This window comes from Paramormyrops kingsleyae, chromosome 22 (genome assembly GCF_048594095.1).
Source record: "Paramormyrops kingsleyae isolate MSU_618 chromosome 22, PKINGS_0.4, whole genome shotgun sequence".
Taxonomy (NCBI): domain Eukaryota; kingdom Metazoa; phylum Chordata; class Actinopteri; order Osteoglossiformes; family Mormyridae; genus Paramormyrops; species Paramormyrops kingsleyae.
The window spans coordinates 20,022,340-20,047,331 of NC_132818.1; the positions used below are offsets into that span (position 1 = coordinate 20,022,340).

The 24,992-nt window shown below is 43.9% G+C and overlaps 1 protein-coding gene across 2 annotated transcripts; it reads right to left on the bottom strand.

Annotated features, from left to right (window-relative positions):
- Window positions 1–239: 239 nt before the first annotated feature.
- On the bottom strand, window positions 240–16,147 carry stk17al (serine/threonine kinase 17a like). 2 transcript variants are annotated; one of them, XM_023835579.2, is made up of 7 exons: window positions 15,595–16,147; window positions 10,698–10,910; window positions 4,828–4,972; window positions 3,929–4,052; window positions 3,801–3,849; window positions 3,411–3,590; window positions 240–1,835 (listed from the first exon to the last, which is right to left on the bottom strand). In XM_023835579.2, exons 1-7 carry the CDS (start codon window positions 15,693–15,695, stop codon window positions 1,574–1,576), a joined length of 1,074 nt encoding a protein of 357 aa, XP_023691347.1. In that variant the 5' UTR covers window positions 15,696–16,147; the 3' UTR covers window positions 240–1,573. The 2 variants fall into 2 exon arrangements, with proteins under 2 accessions (XP_023691347.1, XP_023691348.1); XM_023835580.2 differs by lacking the exon at window positions 15,595–16,147 and adding an exon at window positions 15,430–15,588.
- Window positions 16,148–24,992: the final 8,845 nt, after the last annotated feature.

Consider the following 24,992-nt stretch of genomic DNA (forward strand, 5'->3'; position numbering starts at 1 on the left):
CTGGGGTGTTTCTCATAAACGTCTTAACTTTCCTAGATAGTCTCAACATTGCTGATTGTATTCTTTCAGCTGAGCATTGTTGATCCAATCGTTTTAACCATTTCTGGGGCTACAGAAGTATGGACAGTATTGTTTTTTTTTTGGTTGGGGAGGGGGGCACTCAGCACGAGATTAATAAAGATGAGAAACGTTTTACCAAAAATATGGGAGGGGAAAAAAAAAGCAGGTTTGGAAGGTAGTTGATACAAAATGTACATTTTTATTTCCTTGATACAATTTAGCATAACAATCAATAGTAAATAATAATAATAATAATAATAAACACTGATCTAACAGACTAAACAAAAAACCTGCCAGAAATTAAGTCATTACAGTACAAATAAGGTAAAAATAAGAAAATCATTTACATTACAAATATAAAAACAAACTGACAGTAGAAAAATATATTTTTTTCTTTTTACAGAGCAAATTCAAACAAAAAAAGAAAAGTTACGACAAAATATTCCCCAAAAATAAACAGGAATTCGAACAGGTGATGCCATTTAACTCCCTAAACAGACCTTCAAAAGTTTCAAAGGATCAATTCTCTGCCCTGTATTTGTGAGATGCAGCTTGATTTCAGTGATCTTCTGCCCAAAATACATCTACTACATAGGATCAGTTGATGTAGCTTTTAGGAGAAGAAAAAAAAAGTGAGAACAAATCAGAACATATTCAAGAGGAAAATGGACAAAAAGTGCAACATTAAGCGGAAAAGCTAGGCTTGTTCAACATAAATGAGAATGCGTATTTGGCGTTTGGTGGAATGTCATTGAAAACAAGTTCAGGCAGGGATCACATACATGTGAATTAACCAACACAGACGTGTGCATGCTCAATTCACAGTTGGACCGTCGGCAGTGCCTTGAAAGCTGTCCAATGGGGAACAAAAAGTGCTTAAAAGTCCCTCAAAGTCTTAGGAGAGGCTTGAAGACAAACAAATATTCAAGGAGTATTCAAGGGTCAGCCACACAGGCTAGTAAAGTCATTTGACAAAATGTCAGTATCCATGAAGATTGTGCCTCAGTGACAGGATTTCAGGGAACAGTGGACCTTCTCCAGCCCTTCAGCAGGAGTGTGGATGTCCACCAGGCCTGCGACTAGCCAGACAGGTCCAAAGGAACAGCTGGGAGACTACTTCAGACATTCCTTAGATGTTTAGCTGTGGGCGAGACAATGAGATTCTCATGGGCTTGGCGGGTTCTCTCCACCCTTGGGGATGAGTAACTTTCACGGAAAAGGAAGCAGCCTTTCCTTGAACATCTGCTCAGTCGTGTGGGGATAGGAAAGGTCTTAATGGGAGTGGGGGGGGAGTGGGGGGGGGGGGTACCCAAGTCAGCTTTGGTTAGAAGTTCCAGGATTGAGGGTAGATGGATGGCGGTGTAGGGACAAACGGTGGACACCCACAGCCACAACATCCAACGTCATCCACATGCTGGGCTCACAGACACACATACAGCTTCTCAAAGTGCTTCAGAGCAGCCCCAACGGCTCTCCACAAGGTTCTCCAAGTCCGCTTATCCCCGCCAGCGGCTCAGCAGATCAGCTCCTGCTTGATCTTGGCGCGCGTGGGGAAGGGCTCGTCAAAGGGGAACGGACCCCTCGCCACCTTCATCTCGCTCTGGCCCGAACACGTGCTGTAGGCCGCCACAATGAGCAGCTCCGGCGAGGGGCTCTCCGGCTCCGACTCAGACTGGCTGTTCTCGGACAGCAGGCTGGTGCGTAGGTGCGGCAGGGGGCTGGAGTGACCATTGAGCCACGGGTGCTTCAGACAGTCCTCAGCGGAGGCTCGTTGCCTGTCGATGCACAGGAGGAAGAACAGCTGCGCGTTAGAAAAGCTGCCCCCCCAGGACGTCGCCGTAAACGTCTGCTGCATGTAACCCTGCTTGGACTTAACGGTGGGAATTAGCCAGTGCTGCAGTTTTCAGCATTATGTTAAATTGGTGCCACATTGGGATCCGTTTTTCTCCCTCAATCAGCGTTTCTCCTCATCACCACAGACTATTCCCACAGGCATTTCCCAGGACGCTCCCTGCGGCCCCCGCCGGGCCAGTGGGCCCCATTGCACGGGGGCCGGTCCATTAGGCCTGCGTCAGAGATACTCTGTTCCTTACTGGTGCCACTATTCTCCTCCAAAGACCCAAGGGTGAGAGGCACCATAGGGGGTGAGGGGAGGTTAGGATGATTCCAAGGGCCCCCGAGTGACAGGGGCCCTAAAAAAAACTTGGAACTGGAATTGCGAAGACTTGAGGTGTTTGGGCTCTGACAACTGCGAGTCGTCTTGCTCGGTCTGACCCAGAATGCAGCTGTCAGAAATACCCCATCGCCCAGCGCTCACCAGAAACCGCAAACCCTCACCCAAGTGGCCGTTTCCCAGGGTTGGGGGAACATTGGGGGGGGGGGTGATGTGGGTGAGAATCACAACTCTGCACAAATATGCAGACATGCCTTATCTTGTACATTGCTCTCCACATGAAGACAGAATTTGGCTTTTATTGACCATACTGACACTCCCCACCTCTGCTCTCCCGTCTAAAACCTTCATGGACACCAACGCCCCGCTTCTCTGCAGCAGACACCATGAAAGCATTCCACTCTTCCCACACCATTTCCCCCCCTCCATAAATTACTTATCAAAAGGACTTTCCATCAGCCATCATTTAAATACAGGGAGTTCTCAGCCATTAAACGCTGTGGTGAGTGTTTACAGTTGGCCTAACTACTGTTAGCAGAATCCCGAGTGTCTCGTGTAAATCACTGATAAATATCACAGACGGGCTCTTTTCCAGTCTGAAGGTAAAGTAAGGACTTGTACACATAATGATGATCAGAGAGATAAAAGGTCCATTATCTCTGAGGTTATTACAGAGAACAATCCTCAGTTCCACTGTATGGTGCTGTAATTATTGGGTAATTGTAAGCAATAACTGAACACTAAGGAGATCATCTTACTCAGGGTCACTAACTCTGGCCCCTGAAGGGCTATTAGGGCAAGAAAAATGCCTCAAACAGCGGAGTTTGGTTAAAGGAAGGTTAGGGTTGTTGATGTGGTACATTAAGTACGCCACGTCTAGTTAAAGTTTGGTAATTCAGGTCCAGAGAGTAAAAGTCCAGACCGGGATTTTGTTTCAACCAACCAGTTGAGCATAAAGTGTCATAGTCACAGAGTATTGAACTGGTCGGTTGAAACAAAATCCCAGACTTTTACTCCCTGGACCTGAATTACCAGACTCTGCATCTAGTACATTTAATTGGAACTGCAGTGCATGTCTGATTTTCTTCAGTTGGTAGATGCCTCCTAGAGACAGACCAGCACAGAATAAAAAGGGGGAAGGCAGCAGGTCACCATGGGCCAGAAGCCTGGTCCTCACCTGGGGTCCTTGATGAGCAGGCTCTTCATGAAGTCCACGGCCAGGGAGGAAATACCCTGGAAAATGTCCTGAGGATATTCTATGTTGACCTGAGAGATGTTGAGGAAGGTTTCCTGCTTTTCGTCGCCCAGGAAAGGGGACACACCCGTCAGCATGACATAGGTCAGGACACCGATGCTCCTGGTTAAAAGAAAATGCAAGGTGGGTTCCAGTTTTAGTGTCATTTCTATGTATATACGCCGCAGTAAGCAGACAGTTAGGCTTTATAACACAGGTTGTGACAAGGTGCCTCTATCTTTATTTGATATAACCCAACCATGACAGGTGACATTCCACACATAGATAAGGCTAACATTTCCAGAAAAGCATAGCCTTAGAGATCATACTTACCACATATCAGTCGCTGTACTGATTGGCTCGTAGTTCAAGATTTCTGGAGCTACAACAAAGTGTTTTCGGTTAGGTTCGGTTTTTATAAGGAAGAGCTGGACGATTGGGTGGACACAAAGCATACTCACCCACGTACTCCGGCGTACCCAAAATCTCCCGCACATCTGCACTGTCCACGTGCCGGGAAAGACCAAAGTCCACGATGCGGATGTCTCCCAACGGACAAGAGCTGGTCAGCAAGATGTTCTGAGGCTGAAAGGAGCACGGTGGGAATAAAACTCAATTGAAAGACAATCACTGATTTGTATGAAACATTGTTTAAGACAATTCAGCATTTTTGTACAACTGCACCAGCCAAAAGAGAACAAAGATAACATATAAGATGTATATAAGCAAACATGTAAACATATTTGTTAATATGGTTAATCATCCTGAGCAGTGTCATCAATCCTCATGTCTCTGAGGCTGCTACAAAATACAGTAGGACAATATTCAAAATATTCACTACAGAATTACATCACAATAAGCCTCAAAATCATGTCATGTGCACTGACCTAACAGTCACACAACAACAGAACACAACATCTCACACCTAGACCATCCCTTAAGGCAGAGACCTAAAAGCAAATATCTTAACAGGTTAATCCAGGACTGTGCCGATAAATGCTTGCAGATCATGACTACAGTGAGGTGTAATTATGAATAAGAAGTCACCATCTATCGCCTGCCCCAGGTCTGATTACATTAGGATGTAGTAATATAACATTGTCATTTGTTGGGCAAGGCAAATTCTTTGACCTTCTGTCATAGCCCGAGTTACTCCCCAGGTGAAGAAGAAGAAGGAAAAAAAAAAAAAAAAAACACGAAAACAAAACTAATTACATCATTAAAGCACGACATCTTTTGATGTCATACAATGCAACATTCAGAGGAACCCATTTAATTTGCATGTGAAGTACGAGCGGCATGAAATGCAAAGGAAGAGTCATCGGAGTTTCCCCAGATCAGGGCGCCGCTCGTTCCTGACCTTCAGGTCCAAGTGGACGACGTTGCTGAGGTGGAGCCCAGCCACGCCCTTCAGGATCTGCCTGGCCAGTCGGATGACATCCTCCTCCGTGAACGCTTCATCGTTCTCCCCCACGCACTGGCTGAAGATCTCCCCGCCTGCAGCACTGCGGAAAGCGAGAGGAAGGATGGTAAGGTCACATAGGGCCCTAACTACACACAAATACGATACCAAAATGAAGAACAATGTTCTCTCTATGCATTACACTCTTACAAAACAGTCTATCCATTTGCCATAAGGCCCCATGGAGACTCTTAAAAGTTAACAGCAACCTAAAAGTTGTGCTTTAAGAGTGTAGGTGGGAGGTCCACCCTGCAGATGACCTGAGGTTCTTTTGATCTTTGATGTAAGTGGACATTCCACTCAGGAAGGGTCCTTCCCATGCTGTTTTGGCAGGAGATGGAATCAAAACCCATCTCAAGTACTCATCCCAGAAGAGAAAATTTCTCCTTGCACAAGCTACTTAAAATTTAACTTGATCAAAAGATCAATACACAGATTCACTGAAAGGACATCAAAATTATCTGAATATCTAGAGACATTTCTCAGGTTAGGAACATTTTCACCATGGATCTCCTTAACAGGCATCGACTGTGGCTAAGGTACTGCAAGCGCTCTACCCCATCGCTTCACTACAAACACACATCTCAGATGTTCATCAATCCAAAAGCCCTGCAGCCACATTCCCCCAAAAGTAAAACTGCATGTGCCAGGTGATCTGTGGACACGCCATGGGTATCAGTCACGCTATTTCAGTCTCTACCCTATCCCTCAGCTTTGAGAAATACAGCTTCCTTATCTTGGCATCTCAGATGGAGTCAGAGGAATCTTCCTAGTGTGGGCTGATAGGCGCGCACACACACACACACACACACACACACACACACGAGTTAGGTGTAGCTGCACTGATCCATTAATAAGGGATTAAGGTCTGTTCCGGAAACGCACCACATCTGGAAATAATTTGCAGGACAGACAACACATCTTAAAAGATATGTAGCATACCATCATCCAGTTAAGCTATCGATACCATAAATCCATTATGACCTTGAATTAAACGAAAAAGCTCTTGACTTTAAATACCTGTGATCCAGAGCAAGACAGTCAACTGGAAGGTGAACAGAAGTACAGATATACGTTCTGCACATGGAGCCGTTCACACTACGAACGTCCAAGATCATCACTACAAAAGATGCCACATTGTGTCCGCATAGTGACACACGACTTCTGTTCACATACAGACAATTTCCAGACATAATAGAACTTCTCAGTTTTAAATTTCAGTTTGTCAGGCCGTGTGTGTGTCAGATGTAGACAGCGATGGTGGTCTTTGACAAACAGCCCACCAATGCTTCTTAACGCCTTGTCACTAGTGTAATATAAATGAAATGGCTTTTTATTGAAACAGATCTGAGACCTTGAAGTGTCTGTTCATTTTAATGTAAACCACGTTATCCACTTCTGAGCTAGAAGCTAAGGAGACGGCACATGTCCGATCGCAGCTCTTCCGTTCTCTTCTTTTATTTGCACTTCATTTCATTTGGAAAACATTGGCTGGCAAAATGTTTCCATCATGTAGTAAATGCTAAGAAAATGAAAACCGATTCACCCTGTAGGAAGTAAATACAGAAAGAATTATGGCACTTATGGACTGATTTAGGAAGAAAAAAAAAAAAAAAAAAAAAATCAATTTTCAAAGTGCATGTGGTGTTTATTTCATCGCCTTTCTATTGTCGAATCGCCATCATTTATCATGTCAGCAATTGGGTGCCAGAAATAAATATATGTTCTCAAAAACAGGTGTTGCAGACAAGCTCATAAAAGCACGATTATCATTCATTCACAAGAGGATTAATGATTATTGGGAAAGAGGATTTGGTGCAACTCAATGTGCTTTATAGAGAAGAGAGGAGACCGTTAGGGAGCCAGCCGCCATCGTAACTGTCTGGTTTTGTCTATCATCCTGGTTTGTGTTAAGATTAGGAGCTCCAAGAACAGCCCATATGTAGGAAGGGCTCAGCCTTTGGTGTAAGTCAGGTAGCCTGGAAGTTACCCGCATCTTCACTAAACTAGCGACCTCACTTCTTAGGTCCAGAACAGAGGCTGAACCCAGAAAGTCTTGGGCATCAAAGACAAGGCAAGCCGCAAGTTCACCATGCCGCAACAATGTTACCCGGGGTGTCTGGATAACACCCCCCCCCTCCCCCCCCCAAATGTTGAGGATGACAAGGGCACAGGACACACAGCAAACATCTGCAGAACATTGGTAGAACGCCTTCTGCCTCCCACGTTAGGATGTGGTTGTGTGCGCTGTAAGGTGATTCTTCTCGCAAATAAACTTGCAGAGGGTTTCCAGAAGTCAGAGAAAACTCGCTAAAAGGAAGACATTGAAAAGCTTTAGCGGTACATAGATCTACTCCAGAGAAAAACCACCAAATAACTCATTGTTTTTCCTGTAAAAATCTGAGAGAACATAACGGACTTTTCCATGGTTTTATCAGCAGCAGTTGTGCCAAACAATAGTTCTGCTAACACAGTAAGAACAACAATACCACCAAGATTACACTAAAAATATGCGAGTCCCTCAAAACGACCATCTGTTTCATACCAAAACAAATGAAAATGGAGCAGTGACTGTGGCAAACAGCCCAAGTCCAAACAGTATCTATTTTAAAGCACCAGGCACGCCAGATCCAACTGCCTTCATAGCAGAGACCTCCAACCCCACAGCCTGTTAAATCCAGATTTATCTGAAGGCTATGGAAGTTTAGCACACGTGGGATGGCCTGGACGGAGGAGCGGAGGGATGGGAAAGTGATGGATGAAGATTTTCCAGGTTACATAAGAGGACTCGAAATCCCTAGATAAAAGATCAGATAATACTACGCTAGCCAAGATGAAAGGGGATTTAGGAGTAGCGGACGGTACAGAAAGTAGCCATGGCTCCTTATTGCAATTAGAAGGACGACTGTGAAACAGATCAGTGCCACTAAAATAGAGTAAAACCCCAGGAATGCTTCTGTCAGTCCTGGAAGATCAAGCAGTCTTCTCAGGTTTCATGAGACGAATTTTCATAAAACGGCTGTAAGGCTCGTCTGGTTGCAAAACTTGTATTTAACAGGAGTGAAAGGGAGGCCTGGCTCACGGTGGGACCTCTTTTTTAAAGGCGGTCATTTCATGCATCTCACCCCGCAATCCCCAATCTAGGCAGCTCAGCGGGTTGAAGAGAGGGTCGGCGCATTACGGTTCGATTCGCATCTTCGGCGTAATGATCGCATTCGGCATTCCGCGGCCTGCGGCAAACTGAGCGACCTTTCTAGGTCCGCGTCTGCCAAACCCCGACAAGCTCCGAAATTCACTCGCCCTGGGTATTTTGTGGGTATACTCAGCCTTTCGCTCAATGTGCAGTCTGCCAAAGTGGAAAAGTTGGGGCCTGGCTATGAAAACGTTACGCCAGCAACCTTCCCAAGGTGCTGCGGGCCTCCTGGTCAACAACACGACTGACGGAGGAAGCCGGGGCGAGGTCGAGTCACATTCTTGGAAGTTATGCCAAAAGCTGTACAGGCAGAACCGATCGAGCGCTTCGACTTTGGATCCCGGTGTTTTCGAATTCCTGCAGATCACTCTCCCGGCAGCACGTGTCAGGTTTCCCTGCGGACCGCGGTGCCAAGCGCCGTTTGGCAGCCTGGCTGGCACGAGCGGAAGGGAAGGTAAAAATAAACCTTGGCGTTGTCTCGACGCATGTTTTGACAAAAGGAGCCGTTATTGAAAGCAGGAGTTTGGGGGGGGGTTGCTTCTCTCAACCAAGAAATTCATTACATGACCCAACGGATCAGCAAACATGCGTGGCACTCACGCTTTACAACTACACACTTCATTTCAAATCAATTTTACTGTTATTTCACATTGGAACGCTGAAAGGAAAGACTTCTTCTAGGATCATTTAGTATTTAATAGGAATAACAATGTGATTTCATCTACAAACCATTGCAAGACAGAGACTGCTTGATCATACGGCACATGCACAACTACGCTATATACCACAGTGCAGCAGTAAAGATAGCTAGGCTGGACTTAAGTGCCGGTAGAAGTATGTTTTAGTCTCCAGGATGTTGTATACGACTATGGAAAAGATGAACATGGGTTCTACTTCTGGACATCAGAGTTAAGCATAGTGAGGTAAATGTAGGCGATGTACACTGGGAGAGGCCCCAGTTCTTGATCCTCCATCTCTGTCTGCCTGCCAGTTTCACCATGAGACAGGAGAAGCACAAAAAAACATAAACAGAAATATACATAAGCACCACCATACATACAGTAAGCCCTACATGCAGCCTCCACACCTCCTGCCCATGTAGGGCTTGGTATCGATCTGCCTCCACCCTTTCAGCCAATTACACAGGGTTCAGGTTCAACCAGTGTAACCGTATGATAGAAACTCCATGGCTTTAAAGCCCTCATCCTTTTATTTCTTGTGTTCTTGTGCCTTACAGATTAACAAATGTCTGTTTGTGTGCGCGCGCACACACACGCGCGCACACACGCACACACACACACACACACACACACACACACACACACACACACACTTCTGTTAAAATGTATAAAAATAATTATTACATTGTGAGGAAATCTGGTCCCCACAATGTGATAAAAGCCTGCACCATTTTACTATGTGGGGACATTGTTTCAGTCCCCACAAGGATAACATCGATTTTATAAAAATCTGTGACTTCAAACAAAAAAAAAACAACTAAAAATGCCAAAAGTCTCTTATTTTGTTTGGTTACTTCTGGTTAAGGTTAGGGCTGGGTAGGGGTTTAGGTTGCTATTGTTGGAATTAGGGTTTTGCCCATAGAAAGGAATGGACAGTCCCCACAAAGATATAATTACAAACCTGTGTGTGTGTGCATGCATGCGTCTCCCTGTCCTACTTCTGAATGCTCTCGACATCAAAGCTTGCAAGTGAAACCAAAGTAAACTGCACACTCTCCCAATTTCTGGCTTGCCAAAAGTCTGCAGTGAGGTCAGTAAACACTGATTTTAGAAAGTGCAACGTGGCTTATTGCACTGAAAGCACAAGTGCATGGCCTCAGAATGGAAGTATGGCAACATTTGTCACCGTTTCACAGCAGCCGGCCCCCACCAGCACAAACACACATATTCTGGATCAAAGACACTATTCTCATGAGAACAGATGACAGCATCTTTAATTCACGCGAGCCAGGTTTTGACCAATCCCTCTGTTGCTGAAGGCATGCTCCAGAAGATCACCTCTGCCAGGACAATGACAAGTCTCTTCAGAGCTGAATTACCATCTATGTCTCCACAGATCATCCACAGCCTCTAATCAGTAGAATTAGATGCTGCTTTGGCCGCCAGCTCACAGCAGCCTTAGCCTAAAGCAACCAAACGCTACAGAAGATGGCTTTGCTCCCCGGACCCTACAACCGAGGTAGAGACTAAACTCCTTAAAGCCACCGGCAGATGTCTTAGTGACAATAATGAGTGACAGGTGGGTCGCAACCTCGGGCACCACAGTCAGCAAGTGACAGATTCTCAAATCAGTGACCTTTTGCTCATCGACAGGTCAGCCCTCATCCTGCCAGCAGAAAAAGGAAAAGGCCCCCAGCTTCTCAGAAGCCTAGCAGGCCACTGTTTCAGGAAGGCTTAGATTACGAGATTAATCAATACCTTCATGCTATGTAGATAAGATAACATGGAGCAGAGAAAAAAATACTATCTGATCCATTTACCTGGAAGTTATACTCATTGTTGTGATCATGTGACTTCAGTGAAGTTACAGTGAGAGTCAACTGAGAAACCCTTACCATTCGAGCACCAGGACAATCTCCGACGTGGTCTCATACACCTCATGCAGGGACACTACGAATGGGTTCGCCGCGGCCGACTCCAGCACGGCGATCTCGTTGATGATGTCCATGCGACAGTCCTGCCCCTTCCGTCTCTTCCGCAGGAACTTTGCCGCGTGTTCCTTTCCCGTAGACTTCTCTACACACTTCTTCACCACTGCAAACTTGCCCCTGCAGCGGAGAGATGAAGTCGAGCCACAGTTTACACACGCATCTATTTGTCAGCCATAAAAACCCATTTTCGGATCCTTAAAATTCATTATTGTAATGTTTTCAATACAGCCTGTTCACACATGTAATGCAACTGGTAAGATTCTTAGAATAGATGCACAGTTTTTTTTTTTTTTTTAATCCTTAAAATGAAGCAAGAATACTTATAACCAGCACTGTGGTTACACCTCTGGAAAGACTGCATGCTCATGCCAGGGCAAGTGAACCCGATGAGGGAAATTAAATCACTAGGAGATTGAGTGAGGGGGTATAGATGAGGTCACATGCAGGTCAGACAAACTACGCTGCGGATGATATTTCAGGGGGCCTCCGTTTCAACCAAGCGAAACGCGGAGTCATTTAGGATGTGGCTTCGGGAGCCGTCAGCGAGAGCGGAACCCGAAGAGCCGATCCTGAGCGATACTCCTGACAGCCGCAACATCTCGCGCAGGGCCGAGTCCGACGCCATGGCCTCGGGAGAAACGTGAATACATATTCCGGATCCGTAACCGTTTCACTCCAGCAGGTTTAGCAAGTTGTGCTTCCCATAGAATCCCTCACAAAAGCGAGGCGTTAAAACCATTAAATTGTCCCGTTTTGAAGACTAATCTGTTGCCATTGTCAGCACAGACGAGAAAGTGGGAGGGAAAAATCAGACATTCAGAATGTGGCCACTGTAGGAGAGCCGTCTGGCACCAGCTTAGGGTGATAAAGGCCACTTGTCCACTTCCCCTTCTTGCAGCTGCAGAAACGGGACAAACGGAATTCCTAACGCCTCTTCCCAGGCCTTTGTCCGGACCGTGCCCCCTCCATTCATCCATACAAAAGCTCGCTCACATACGCAGTCTCATTGGGAGACTAGGCTGCCCCTGCTCCCAGACCACCCAGCCCAGCACAGTCAGGACCGGACAAGTTCCTCTACATGGATACCCTCCAAGCCAACCCACCTCGAACGACCAAGGGCTGCCCTGCTGGGCAGACACCTCAAATCCTTACATCTTCATTCCATTCACCTTAGTTTTTCACTAATATGGACATGACTCAATCCTATTAAGGCATGTGACTGTAGGGAAGATGAGGATTTTCCCAAGAAAATCTTGCATAGAAAAATCTGGAAGTGATGCGTTAAAAATAAATTAAGATAAATAAAATAATTAAAAAAATAAATAATAATAAAAAAAAAATCACTGGGTGTTTTGGCAAGGAGACCCAACTGCTTCTCAAGATCACCACCTAACCTACACAATCTTAGTTCTTCTGCTCTCCTTGCACCAATTTATCAGAAGCTTTTCATCAAAAACAAAGCGCGGTCACAAGAATTCCATATTAAATGTAGTCTTTTAATCAAAATTACAGCATTTTAATGACGTCCCCAGGAGGAAAAAAACCGGAGTGAATCCCATCATCCTGGCTGTACTTGAAACAGTGTGGGGTTTTTTTTTGGGTTGTGCTACAGCCTAAAATATATGCAAGATCTGCATATTCTAGGGAGCTCCAGTGTGCTTTACTTATAAAATACACATTCCGTACACAGATTCGAAAGTGCAGCAGTGACTGAGCCACGGTGATAAAGGAAGGGCTTTGTCAGAACGGAGTGACACCCTGTTAAAGACAAGGCATAAATGATTAAAGTCTTGCCAGTTAATTACGCCGTTTCAGGTTCAGTGGAAGAACATAGCTGGGAACCAATAAAACAGTGACTAACAGACGGGAGTAGTTCAGAGGTGATGACAGAAGGTAAAACTGGAAGGACTCCTGAAGTGACATACAGATTCTCTACTCATTAGTTATTCATTTTGAAATATTTTTTTTTTCCCTCTTCTCAAAACACTAATAGTGGCTGAGAAAGCTGATGAGAACTGCAGCCACGATTCCTCAGCCCATTTTAAAGAGAATTCATCCAACACAGAGGTGCCAGCACAATGGCCACAACGGCTCCAACGTACAGGTACAGGTTTAAAAAAAGAAAACACCTCAAACACCTTTTTGCAAATTACCTCCACAGCTGACTCTTGCAAATCTTGCATATCGGTTTGCCTCATCGCTGGTGTCATAATGCTGCGCTTTCAACAAACAGCCATAAAGGGAAGTTTGCATTCAGGAAGGAATAAGCGTTTCTAGTCATTTCGCCGTGACTGAAATGCGGATGAGTGAGAGCTGACAGGGGATAAGGCCTTGATAATGTAACAGTTTGGTTTTCCTGTGGCATCTTGCTCTCTCAGCCTTTTCTCATTACGGCTGACTCATCACTGACGCAAAGACAGCCACCGGCATCCTATTTCACGCTAACCAACATTTCCTGCCCTGCTTATTGCTAATGGTTAAAGTTACACATACCCAGTTAAAAAAGAAAAGAACACACGCACATCTCAGTTTACAAGGAATTACCCAGAATGTGTAGGCGATAAATTTTATATTGACGCCAGTCTCATTTATAATAACCCAATTAGAAAACATATGACCCAATATGCCCAAATTAAGTTTCTTGTTTTGCAGTGGAAGAAGAACTGGTTTTACACAAGTTCCTAGAGAGCCTCAAAAACTCAACCAAAGGGGCAATTTCTCACCTACCCAAAGCTTCAAGTGCCACAGTTCTAACTATTAAGATGGATGGTAAGACGGATGCTGAATTCAGGCTTGGAACATTTGGCACAGCCCTCCAGACAAAGTGCCTTGTGAGCTGAATAACAGACCTCAAAAATTAAGGAAAAAGGCAATATGTCACAGAAAAAGGACGGGAAAACAACCAGAAATCTAGAGTTGGGGTATCCTAGTGGACGTCAACCCTTTACTGACACGCGTCACGTGTTCTGCACTGCTAACTTTCCTGCGATTAAGGAGATTAATGATTTTAAGGATGGTCTAGGTTGCAGGGCCCTGGGTGGCGAATGGAGAGACATGCTGACTTCGCTCAGCTACGAGCTTTTGGTTTGACGCCTGTGACATCCCACGGTGTTTAAGGAGATCTCTGCTGCCACCAAGCAGCGCGCGACTTCCTCCGCTTTAACCCCCAAAGGCTGGCAGAAGAAAACGTGCAAACAGCACTAAGGATATTTGTGAGCATGCGAGTTGTTAATAAGGGTAATAAAGAGACCGCCCTTGGCTAACAAGTAAATCAGCACATTAAACAGCGATAAAAAAAAAAACTCAAACTTGGCAGAGGGACTATAGCAATACTACAAGCCACAGTATCCCAGAAAAATAAACAGACCTTCCTGTATATGGGGTCTGCCAGCCTCAAAAGTTCGTACTGTGGGCTGGAGAGAAAGGGTGAGCTTAATTAGGCTTGCAACCTGTGCACTGGACACTTTGCTTTTCGGTGTATGGGGGGGGGACGTACCGACTAAGATTAAAGTGGCAGGTAGGAGAAGAAAAAAAAACTGGACATTATGATGAGTGAAAAGCGCGATAAAAACTGACCCCGTGCTAAAAATGCACGCAATCATAGTTCACACAGTCCAAAGACACGCCGTAACCATTTTAGCTCACAGATGACTCGCATAACCTACTCAAAGCACCAATGAATTTTAAACCATTTTAATCACAGCTCACGTTTGTTCTCCTTATAGGAATGAAAGCCCCACCGATTAAAGAAAAACAGATGAAAGTTATACCGGCTCACTGACTACTTGTCGTTATTGGACATATACTTTGTTGTTTTGTGCAAAAGTACTTGTTTTTTTTGCCCAGATGTTAATCTGTGCTTCTGGAAATAGTCTTAACACCATAGGCTGTGCTACGAATACCCACTACTTTCATCTGGGTTATTTGCGTGCAAAACTGGCGTTCACAGATTGCATATCTAAACTCAAAACAAGTCATTCCATTAGAGACATTCTCTTGATCTTTCATTCAGCTTCTGGGATTACACAAGTTATTTCGTTCAGATATCAATCTACAGACTTAAACGCGAAGGCTATTTTAAACATTCTTCCTTTCACGGCTTTCGGACATAATTTATATTACAGCTTTTATATTTTACCGTCTTATGTACTATTCCTTACTGTTCTTTTAACTTATTTATTACATTATCTTTCTCGGTATTAGTCTTTCCTCTTTGAGCAGGATCCAGGGAGCAGACGGAAAAAAACCACATCACGACACACATGTACAGTGTTTGCTGGTGACAAATACAACTCAAAACAATAATAGAAAAAAAAAAAAACTTAAAAACACAAGACAACAGCAACAGGTGAACTTAAGTATGTACCGCTAGTTAGTAACATCACATGAACTAATTAGGACGCTGGATGGAAGTATTTGCTCGCATAAGTCATGCACTCTTGCATATTCAAATCACATTTTTTTAAATAACTAACACATGAACAAATTCACCGCAAGCGCCTGCAAACACACCTTCGGAATTAGTTCGAATAGACCATGGCGATGCAGTCATGCGTGTTACAGATGCAGTCAAGCACGATATTCATCCACGACAAGTATCGCAAAAGTATTTATTTGAAAGAACGGGGTTTCTCACGTTTAGAGTACTTGAGTACAGCCGAGCACATCTATACTGCAATCCCCTTTCTCTGCCGAGCTTCATTTTGGGGCTCGTACCGGCGTTGATATTGCGTGCATCTGTAGTATGAACTAAAGCGTTTTAAAATCCATAGCAAAGAATTTAAATCGACACGGAACTTACCTGCCCAGTTCTCTTCCGACCAGGTCATAATAGTTTTTGAAAGGCTCAGTCCTTATTCGTGTCTGGATTTTAGACACCATTCCACTCTTGTTCATCATCATTGAAGTTGGATTTCAGTCCGTCAACAGGGAAAACAGTAAGATCTTTCCCTATATGAGAGGCTTTCGCTGTCAAACCATTCAAGTCTCGTTCATAACCAGACAATGAATGTGCAAGAAAACACGCAGAAGATCTAAAATAAATCCAGATCAACACCAAAAAAAAGAAACAAGTAATATATACTATAGTTAACAGTGAAAAAAACTTAACTATAACCGTTAAGCAGCGGTCTTTATAAATGAGGTTAACTCGCAAAGTATTATTACGAACCGAACTTCGGAGAAAGTCAGATATGGAAAAAAACTTAAAACGAAACAAAGGTTAGTATTAAAACTCTGCAGCAGAACTGCGATCTGGAAAAGAAACGCTCCTGTTTGAAGTGGCAAAAGTCGGTTTGAGAGAAGCGCACTTTGCAAACACAAAAGCCACTTGGCCGAACCAGTCCTTTTTAATGACGCCACGAGTAAGAGACTAGATGACACGCTGAGGGGAGGAGTCACCCTAATTCACTATAATTGCTCCATATGCAGAGACTGCAATCAGGGCAAGGAGGTGTTACAACGGCACGATCATCATTTCCGACAAAAACGCGAGTCGTGAGTCGCTTTTCTGTCAAACGAATGATAACAATGTATCCCATTGCCATATACCACAGGGATGTGCTACGGTAAACACTACGTTTTCTGTCTTTATTGATTGCAAAATGGCATCAATTGCTAAAGACATTATAATTCCACAGAATAGGTAGGCCTACATCATTGGAGTTAGGGGTTTGTATTGTTGATCCGTCCGTGAACGAAACGAGGTTTTCTCTGTGTTGCAGATGAAGGTTACAGTACATTCAACTGGCTCTCCTTCCTTTCTGAGATATCCAGGTGTGTTTGGGAGGTTGTGTTAATTTTTAATAACTAACCCAGGAAGAGACACAGTGACCTTGAGCCTAGCCTGCTAAAAATAGGAGGTTATGTCCTAGATGGGACACCAGGCTACCTCAGGCGGCTACAAAACCAGCACCAGATTCATAGACACATCCCAACTCAGATCTGAGAATGATATCCTGTAAATCTGTTAATCCGGTTTTGGGTTCAGTAGTGGTGTTAATTAGTTTTTACAAAATTTTCAGCATTAAATTGTTCTGTGATCTAGATCTGTGACTTGTAGGTATTAATGATGCTTTATCTTTATAATTATCGTCAATTATAGTCATTTTTTTTTATTGTACATAAATCCCATTGCGCCATTAAACAATTACATGACAATGTAACCCATTCACCCTATCACAGGTATGTGTTACGTTAAACATGCCAATTCCTGCCCAGTGGAGCCCTAATTGTTAATGATGGGGTAATGAAGACATCAGGCACCTTGAGATATAATCTACAAGACTCAAATCAAACTGAACAGTTATCTACCAGTAACAGATTGCAACGGACTAAAAAGGCATCAGTTAATCTGTGTGGGGGCACAAACCTGGAGATCCTCTGAGAAATTCAAGCAGCCATTAAGATTTTGATGTTTGCTGTGAGTAAACAAGGGATTGTAAACCTAATTCCAGGGGAACGTATCACCTAGGCACTGGGACTCGATGAGGTCATAACGTATGTGCCACATACTGGACTCGTTCCTCTGCGCCAGTGGGGATGACCCCAAACAAACGAGACGTTTCATACTCAGATGAGAGGCTAATGGCAATAAAATCTAAGGGTCACGACCCTATTTACAAGAGGCACCCTGGGAGAGCAACATGTACTGAGGCATCTCTTTAACACGAACTCCAACTTCCAACGGAACATCCACATGCAAGGAATCTGGGGAGGAGGGATAATTATCCGGTATTCTGAGAACTAGAGAAATTAACCTAAAATGAACACCCTTTTTACTGCATTCCACCCATCCTAGCCAAAATTTCCTTCACTAAAAATACCCAACGCATGGTTTAAAAAACCAGGCAGAAAATTTACATTGGAAACCCAAGAAAAAAAATACATAATGGCCATTCATCTGAATTAATTTCGAGGGCTTGTGAAAATAAATATTGTTTTGGTGTATTGGTACTGGAGTAGATTCAGATACACACCAGAGAATTGAATTTAATTATTTGCATCTGAATTGTTTAAAAAATATCCCCGAGTGCTAGTTTCTGCAGCTGTAAACACTGAATACAGACATTCCGGCATCCTGAAATCACTGTTTAACTAAGCAGCTAATTACATAACATTGTTGCACATCATAAAATTGTTACCTTAAGCCTGAGAGTGTTCCACGTCGAGGCCTCCCACTGCTGGTGTATCGGAGCGCTATCAGGGTTCAGACAGGTCACATTAGTAGGGGGTCAGGCAAGCCCCTTAAGGGGCTTCACACACATACCAGTAAGTTTTGGTTTTAAGAGTTCAGCTTGCATAAACAGAAGACTTTCGCCCGTAACCCCTGAGTGCATTCCAAGCTGGTAAAATGGGGACCCCTGCCTGGTAATCAGCCATCTTCGTTTTCAGCCTTGACACATGACAGTTACTAACCAATTCTTGTGCCATGAAATGTATTATTAATTCCCGTAGTTAGTGCCTTCATGCTAAGTGTGTGTCCTTGCTTGTTTGGCAAGCAAAAACTATCCGACCATCGTCTAACCAGTTATCTGGGACTGGGCATTGGACAGCACAGTCCAGCAAGGGTCCGGTTTTGTAAATTCGCACCCACCCACACCCCCAATGCTTAAGTCCGCGTCCGGCCTGTCATCCAATTCCGAGATCCGAACTACACACGAATCAGAACCCCTGATGTGATTTCAAGAAAAGAAGACATCTGTGGGAATCGCCGACATGTTTTTAAAAAGTGTTTATTATGAATTTGAAGTGCAGGCCTACCCCTGTGTAAATAATTTTTTTTTTTTACATTTTCAAAAATTACATTTTTAAAATAAGCATTGCCATTTAGACCCGCGGTCCACCTGTGGCCTACTGATTTCCAGCGGCACCAGTACCTGCAAACTAAATAGTACGATATTTTTCACCCGTTACGTCAAAATTCGGGGGTCACCCGTGAGGTACCTGCAGGTACCCCAACCCGGGCAGGACTCTGATGGAGGGGAATGAGGTAACTGATCAGCAACAAATAAAATTTAATTTGTAATTTGGCCATGGTAACAAGTACGCCTACATTAACATAACAGAACAGAATTTAGCCTGTGGCTAATTTGATTTTAGCTTGGTGACATAAAACAGCCCATTCGGGTGATTTGTTGACAGTAGGCCATTGAATACTGTTCTCTGAATTATGCCAGAAATTGTCTGACCTACTCTTGCAGCTATAGCTGTAAGGGAAAGAGCACATCCACAAACATGTGACATGTGCTGTTCCTACCTACAGAGGCTCGCGTGGGTCCTTCAAAAACTTCTTATACATAAATGGGGTTCCGCAGAACAGATATGCCTTTCTCCCCACGATCTGGAGCATCTTTTGTTTTTGTTATGAAGCCCTTAAGTGTTTCTTCTCCAAACCTTGTGACTTGCAGCAGTGTAACGAGATGCAGTTGAAATGGACACTGGCATACAGTCTTTGGTCAACTGCTATAGTCCCCACCTTCGCTGTAGGATGAATTGTAAGGGTTTATGCAGTGTTGCCACAGGGGTGCTTTCTATAGTGCGTTCTTGACTTTCTTTGCGGACAGTTTTATCCAAAACAGCTGATGTATTTTATTCATTATACAAGAAAACATAAGCCTAAGTGTGATCCACCGCTTCATCCCCTTGTAAGGGAATAGAGACACGTCTTTGGGCCTTGCAGCACTATATTGACTATATTACATAAAATGACTATATTAGGGATTCTTCACTGTGGCGTGATGGGGAGCATACGACTGAAAATCAGGTAGTTAGGTTTAGCGGGTTGATTAATTCCACCTGTTCCTCATTTTCCATGATTGGTACAATTTGGTTTCTTCTTCTTTTTTCCCCACATCCAGTAACCTGGAAGAAAGACCAACCCTCAGGAGGCATTGCGTCCAAGAGCAGACTGACTCCTTCTTGTCCTTTTTTTGCAAAACAGCTGCTCACAACAGCAGTCTAGACCGTGTGTGTGGATGAAATTATCAGTGGACATCTGTGTACAGTGTTTATAGTTCGTAGGAAGAAAAGGTTATTTTTGCAGGCTTCCGTTTTTGAATTGAGATTCTGCGCCTTAGACAGTCGCAAAATCCTGATCCCCCCCATGTGCTGGTCAACAGCATTGCCCAGAAATTAATTCAGCTGTAATATCTTTGTTCAGAAGAATTATATTTTGAGTGCTACTGTACATCTATTCTTTCACTGACATACTAATTATCAATTTCAGTAATAATTTGGCACTTGACTTCCTCCAGTTACTCACAAAAGTGACCCATTAAAGACAGAGGGGGAAAGTTCAGGTCCAGAAGGTAGAAATCCAGACCAAGGTTTTGTTTCAACCAAACAGTTGCATACTCTGTGACTGTGATGCTTTATACTCAACTGGTTGGTTGAAACAAAACCTTGGTCTGGATTTCTACCTTCTGGCCCTGAACTTTCCCCCTCTGTCTGTAATGGATTACTTTTGTAACTACCCCAACACAGGTTACGATTACTATGAGTGTTGTTATGGCATACTACTAATACTAGTTACAATCTGGTGCTCCGGTTAGGAGTTTGGCCTCTATAAAGTAAACCATCATTGCTAAACCTCTTTTCATATACTTTCTTGTGTCCGTGCAACCAGTTAATGAGTCTTTGTATAGGAAGCTTATACATGTGGATGGTGCATCATGGGATATCAGTTTCATGTCATCAGACAGAATGCTGTCCTCACACTCTCCCATCTCACATGTTGACTCATGGGAACCTTTGTAGGTGGCTAATGCCGACTCGTTCTGTGTGTCCTTGACGCTCCCGTCGCGTCACGTAGCCGGCAGACGGTCTCCACCTGCCACTCCATCCTCGCCAGGTGCCCATTGTGCTTCAAAAACAGGACAAATAACCGTAACTCCAAGAGGTAATAAATTACCACGGCATGTCCATCATTTCCCAGGCTCACAATGGGTCAGGCGTCATGCTTGGGGCCAACGTACCATGACAAGCATCTTCAGAGGCGTCCAATGCTGACGTCATACCGCAGAGCATGAAAAATTCATACCGTGCCCTTTAAATGGCAAATTCTGATTGGTTCTCTTCAACCAGGCACCAAAGCAACAAGAAGTTGAGCAATGCATTTACCTGGATGAAAGGTTTGCACGCTCGGCTAGCTGGAGAAAAGAGCTGCATCAGGAGATAAAATCAGAAGAATGTGCTTTTATTTCGGTGTGAAAATGTTTGGAACATGTCTGCCTGGACGTTTGTGTTCTTAAGGGAGAATGGAAGCTCAAAGCAGTAAAAACTGCTATGGTTTTGGTTGAAGGGTACTTGAGGATAATCTGTAAAAAAGGGGATAATGTTCTGGGCTGGACATTACAGGCCTTTATTAAACAGCACTCCCAGCGGTGTCAAAAAAAGAATTGTTCCTCTGTGTAGACCCTACTGCCCCCTTGCCCAAAAGAAAACATTCTCTTTGGCCTAGACAGTGATCATAAGTTTTTCATCAGTTTAACCTTCTGTTTTTACCCAAAGAATGAAGTTGGGTTATTTATCATCATGCATAGTCAAGTGAAACTGATATAAAATGATATATTGTCACTTCCATACTTTGAGAAAACATAGTATTTAATCTTAAATTGCACAGTTGTTCCTGGGATTATTGTGGAGGCCTTTCAGCGTGTGCAGACATCACTTGACGAGCCAATAAATTTTGCTCGCGTTTCCACAGTAGGTCCGATTCATGCCTTTGCTTTGAAGGTGCATTCGGGGGCCAGAAGCACACGTTTTCAAGCACAAGGACCGCGTCTTGTGTTTCTGCCTTGACTGATGTTTTGTTTTTTCTCCCAAAGGTGCAGTTTTCCCCCATTTTAAGGCCCCGTTAAGTTTTCCATTGAAAGACCTCACGTGATCAACCCCCCCCCCGGCACCCCCAAACCCTCAACCCCTTAGCAGAACTTTCACGAGTACGACACTGCTCTGCTTTCCTTTCTGTGAGCCAAAACAGGCCATCGTTTGTTGGTCGGCTCCAGGGTGTACTCTCTGCTAATTACTTACATCTCTCGCGCCTGGATGTTAGCCAAAGCTAACACCTACTACCACATATCTATAATGTGACCAATGTTTGCCGTCGTTTAGCCCGCAGATTCCTCGCTTTCCACTGTCTGAGAAATAATAGCCAGCCGCCAAGTTTAATGATGATCAAACTCAAGTAGCACGCGTCCAATAAAGTAAACGTCGGGCGTTAAATGAGGGGCGACTGCTGATAGCAGAAACAGCGTGTTTGAAGGAGGACGGAGAGGCAAATGGGGACACAACCTGATCTGGTTATAGATGAGCGGCGCAGTTTACCAGAAGGAGGTGTAAGTTCAGCTGGAGCTTCACTGTTACCCATAGCTCAGATCTAAGGTCACGGTCCATAGACTTGGAAACGGCCAAAGCCAGCTTTACTTTCTCCACCGTTCTCAGCACACATCTATTCTCCAGACAGGTGGTTGGTGTTCATTTTCTTCTCAGAACTCCAGACAACGAGGGGTTAAGACGCAAAGTCAAGCGGCAGATGAAACGTGGCAGATGCGGTTTCTACATCCTATGGTGCTCATCACTTAGGCTGTAAGCGACGGCCGCGACATAAGCAAAAAAAAAACCCAACTTCTGTTGTGTAAATTTTCTTTCCCCTGAATTGACTTTGCTGAGGTGAGTAAAGGCATTTACCATAAACAGACAGGCATCGTCATTTAAATAGAACCATCAATTATTTTTAAACGTATACACATGCTGAGTAATTAAATTCTGGGAGTTAAGTGACTATCGGTGTCCTAAATTCATCACTGAAAGTGATTCGAAAAACTTACTGTAACACTTTACATAGAGCTGTCATATGTAGTGCATTATAACACCTTCATCATGAATTATAATGGCCAGTATAGGAATTAATAAAGCATTACAGCAACTTCTATTGTCAGTCATAAGGCATTATAGAGCTGATTTTAATACTTTATAAGCTACAATGAAGTTCTCATACCTTCATAATGCATTATAATGGTCTGTATAAAAATTAAATATGCTTTGTACTGCATTATGATTCATAAAGCATCATGTATCATAAAGCATTCATAATACGTAATAAACATGGCTATAATGTGTCATGCCTTTTTCTAAATGTTTATAGCCATGTTTATAATGCCTTATGAGTGCATTATAATGTGTTATGAATGGGTTCATAGATTCTTAAAGACACGGCATTCATATAAAGTCTTACTTATTCTCCTCATTTATTCACTGAGTTTTTGGATCAAATATTCAGGAAGAAAGGGACACTCACTGAAAACAAATGGAGGGGGATGTGGGAATGAAATGAGTGCAACGCTTGGCTGGTCAAGATGTCAGTCCCAGTTTCATCGGAGAAGAAACTGCTGGTGTGACAGTATTCATTGGAGGGGGGTTGGCATTTTTGTGTTGGAGTTGGATAGGAGTGGAACCTGGAATCCAGAGGAGAGGAGAGGAAAAGCTGAAAGGATGGTTTTGGGGGGGGGGGGGGCTTTTCCGAGAGCATCTGACTCAGATGATAGTAACGCCGCGCTGAGTCCGCCTTGACAGTGGAACACTCTGCCTGCGGAAATGCCAGAGAAACGTGCAGGACAGAGCAGATGGAGCCACTCAGCTATGCTCCTGTGTGTGTGTGTGGGGGGGGGGGGGGATTCCTTGTAAATTGAGAAACGCGTCCCGACGCTTCCTTTATCTTGCTGCTATTTGGGGAGCCGAGGAATTCCGGCAACCATTTAACCGTCCGACTGTTTTTTTCCGCAGTCTCACATGGAATATGGAGGCCCACGGGAAAAAACAAACATGTGACCTGCAGCAGGGCCAATCATTTTATTGCATCTGAAGTGGGCTGGAGGCAGACTGACGTTTTTAACAGCAGCCTTCCTTACTTACTACTCCTCATTAGTAGGGCTGAAAGCGTGACCAAACTGATATATAATAAGTGAATAAATTACACTGTTGTTTGATGCTAACATAACACGGCTCTCACAGACTGTGCTAGCAAAAGTTAGCATATAGCATATGGCTGCTCCTTATTTTCCAAAAACATGGCAGGATTTCGAAACCATTAGCTGTTACACTCGGGTTACTGTATTTCAATATTTTATCAGAATAGCATATCACAATGCTCAGTACTGTTTCAAGTATTCTCTATAAACCAATTATCTGGCTTATTTCAATGCCTGACAGCAGAGACTGGAAATGTTATTTGCTGTTGCCAGTTGTACTGCAGAGGGTATGGGGGTGGAAGGTTCTGGAGACCATGAATTTTGATGATGTGGTGGAGGCAGAGATCCCAGCCCATAATTGACCCAGACTTTACGACATGACAGGACATCAAAAAGGCTCAGTAAAATGTTCACGCACATCCCAAACTCTTCATAGCTAACTTCAGTTAGTGGCTCTACCCTCAATCTAGGTCCAAAAGGATTCCTGCCCTCTGGATAGGATTCCCAGCATTCCTTGCACGGCAGCCTGCAATGTTCACACTGGGAAAGTTTATCCTCAGTATTGTCTGTAACGTTAGCACTTTCATTTCAGATTTGGTTAATCTGAAACCAGTTCACAGTTCAACAGGAACTCAGGCACTTTTCTGGAACAGCTACTGGGGAGAAGTGACCATTCTAGGCCCTTCTTGCTTGCTCTTTCCAGAGGAGTATCCAACAAAGCTCGCCCTAGTCTATCAACAGCACTTCCTCCAGTTTCATACTTGCTCTGTTTATACTGGAAGCTTTGTTATCTCATTGGCTGGTAATGCACCTCAGGCTTGACTAGTAGCTGTGGAATTTTACACAGTGTTCAACACGGTCTGCTAGCTTGAAAGTGCTGCAGACGCACTTGCATCGACTGCTATGGAAACAGGTGCCTTGCATAGCGTCCAGTTATACCGATTTATCTTCCTCGTTTCAGTTCAGTTTTTACAGAAGCGATTCAGTAAGCGTTGTTTACAAACTGAACTAGCAGCTCTTTGTTCAACCTTAAGTCCCTTAAATGTTATTTGGTAACTTTTAAGTATTTTCTGCGGAGAGCTGATTTGATGACCCCCCCACCCCCACCCCATATTCTGCCTCACTTCTTCTTTCTTTTCTTCATAAATGCAAGGATGCGATCCCATCTTAGCTGTGGCTGCTAAAGATTCCCATTTCACCCTTTTTGCAGCGCCCCAGTTCAGCTGACGGT

Bases quoted from the DNA above. Each gene is read 5' to 3' on its own strand.
- stk17al (XM_023835579.2), bottom strand. From the start codon at position 15,695: ATGATGATGAACAAGAGTGGAATGGTGTCTAAAATCCAGACACGAATA. The intron at 10,911-15,594 runs GTAAGTTCCGTG...TCTCCGCTGCAG, and splicing joins GTCGGAAGAGAACTGGGCAG to GGGCAAGTTTGCAGTGGTGA. The intron at 3,850-3,928 runs GTGAGTATGCTT...ACTTTGTTGTAG, and splicing joins GGGTACGCCGGAGTACGTGG to CTCCAGAAATCTTGAACTAC.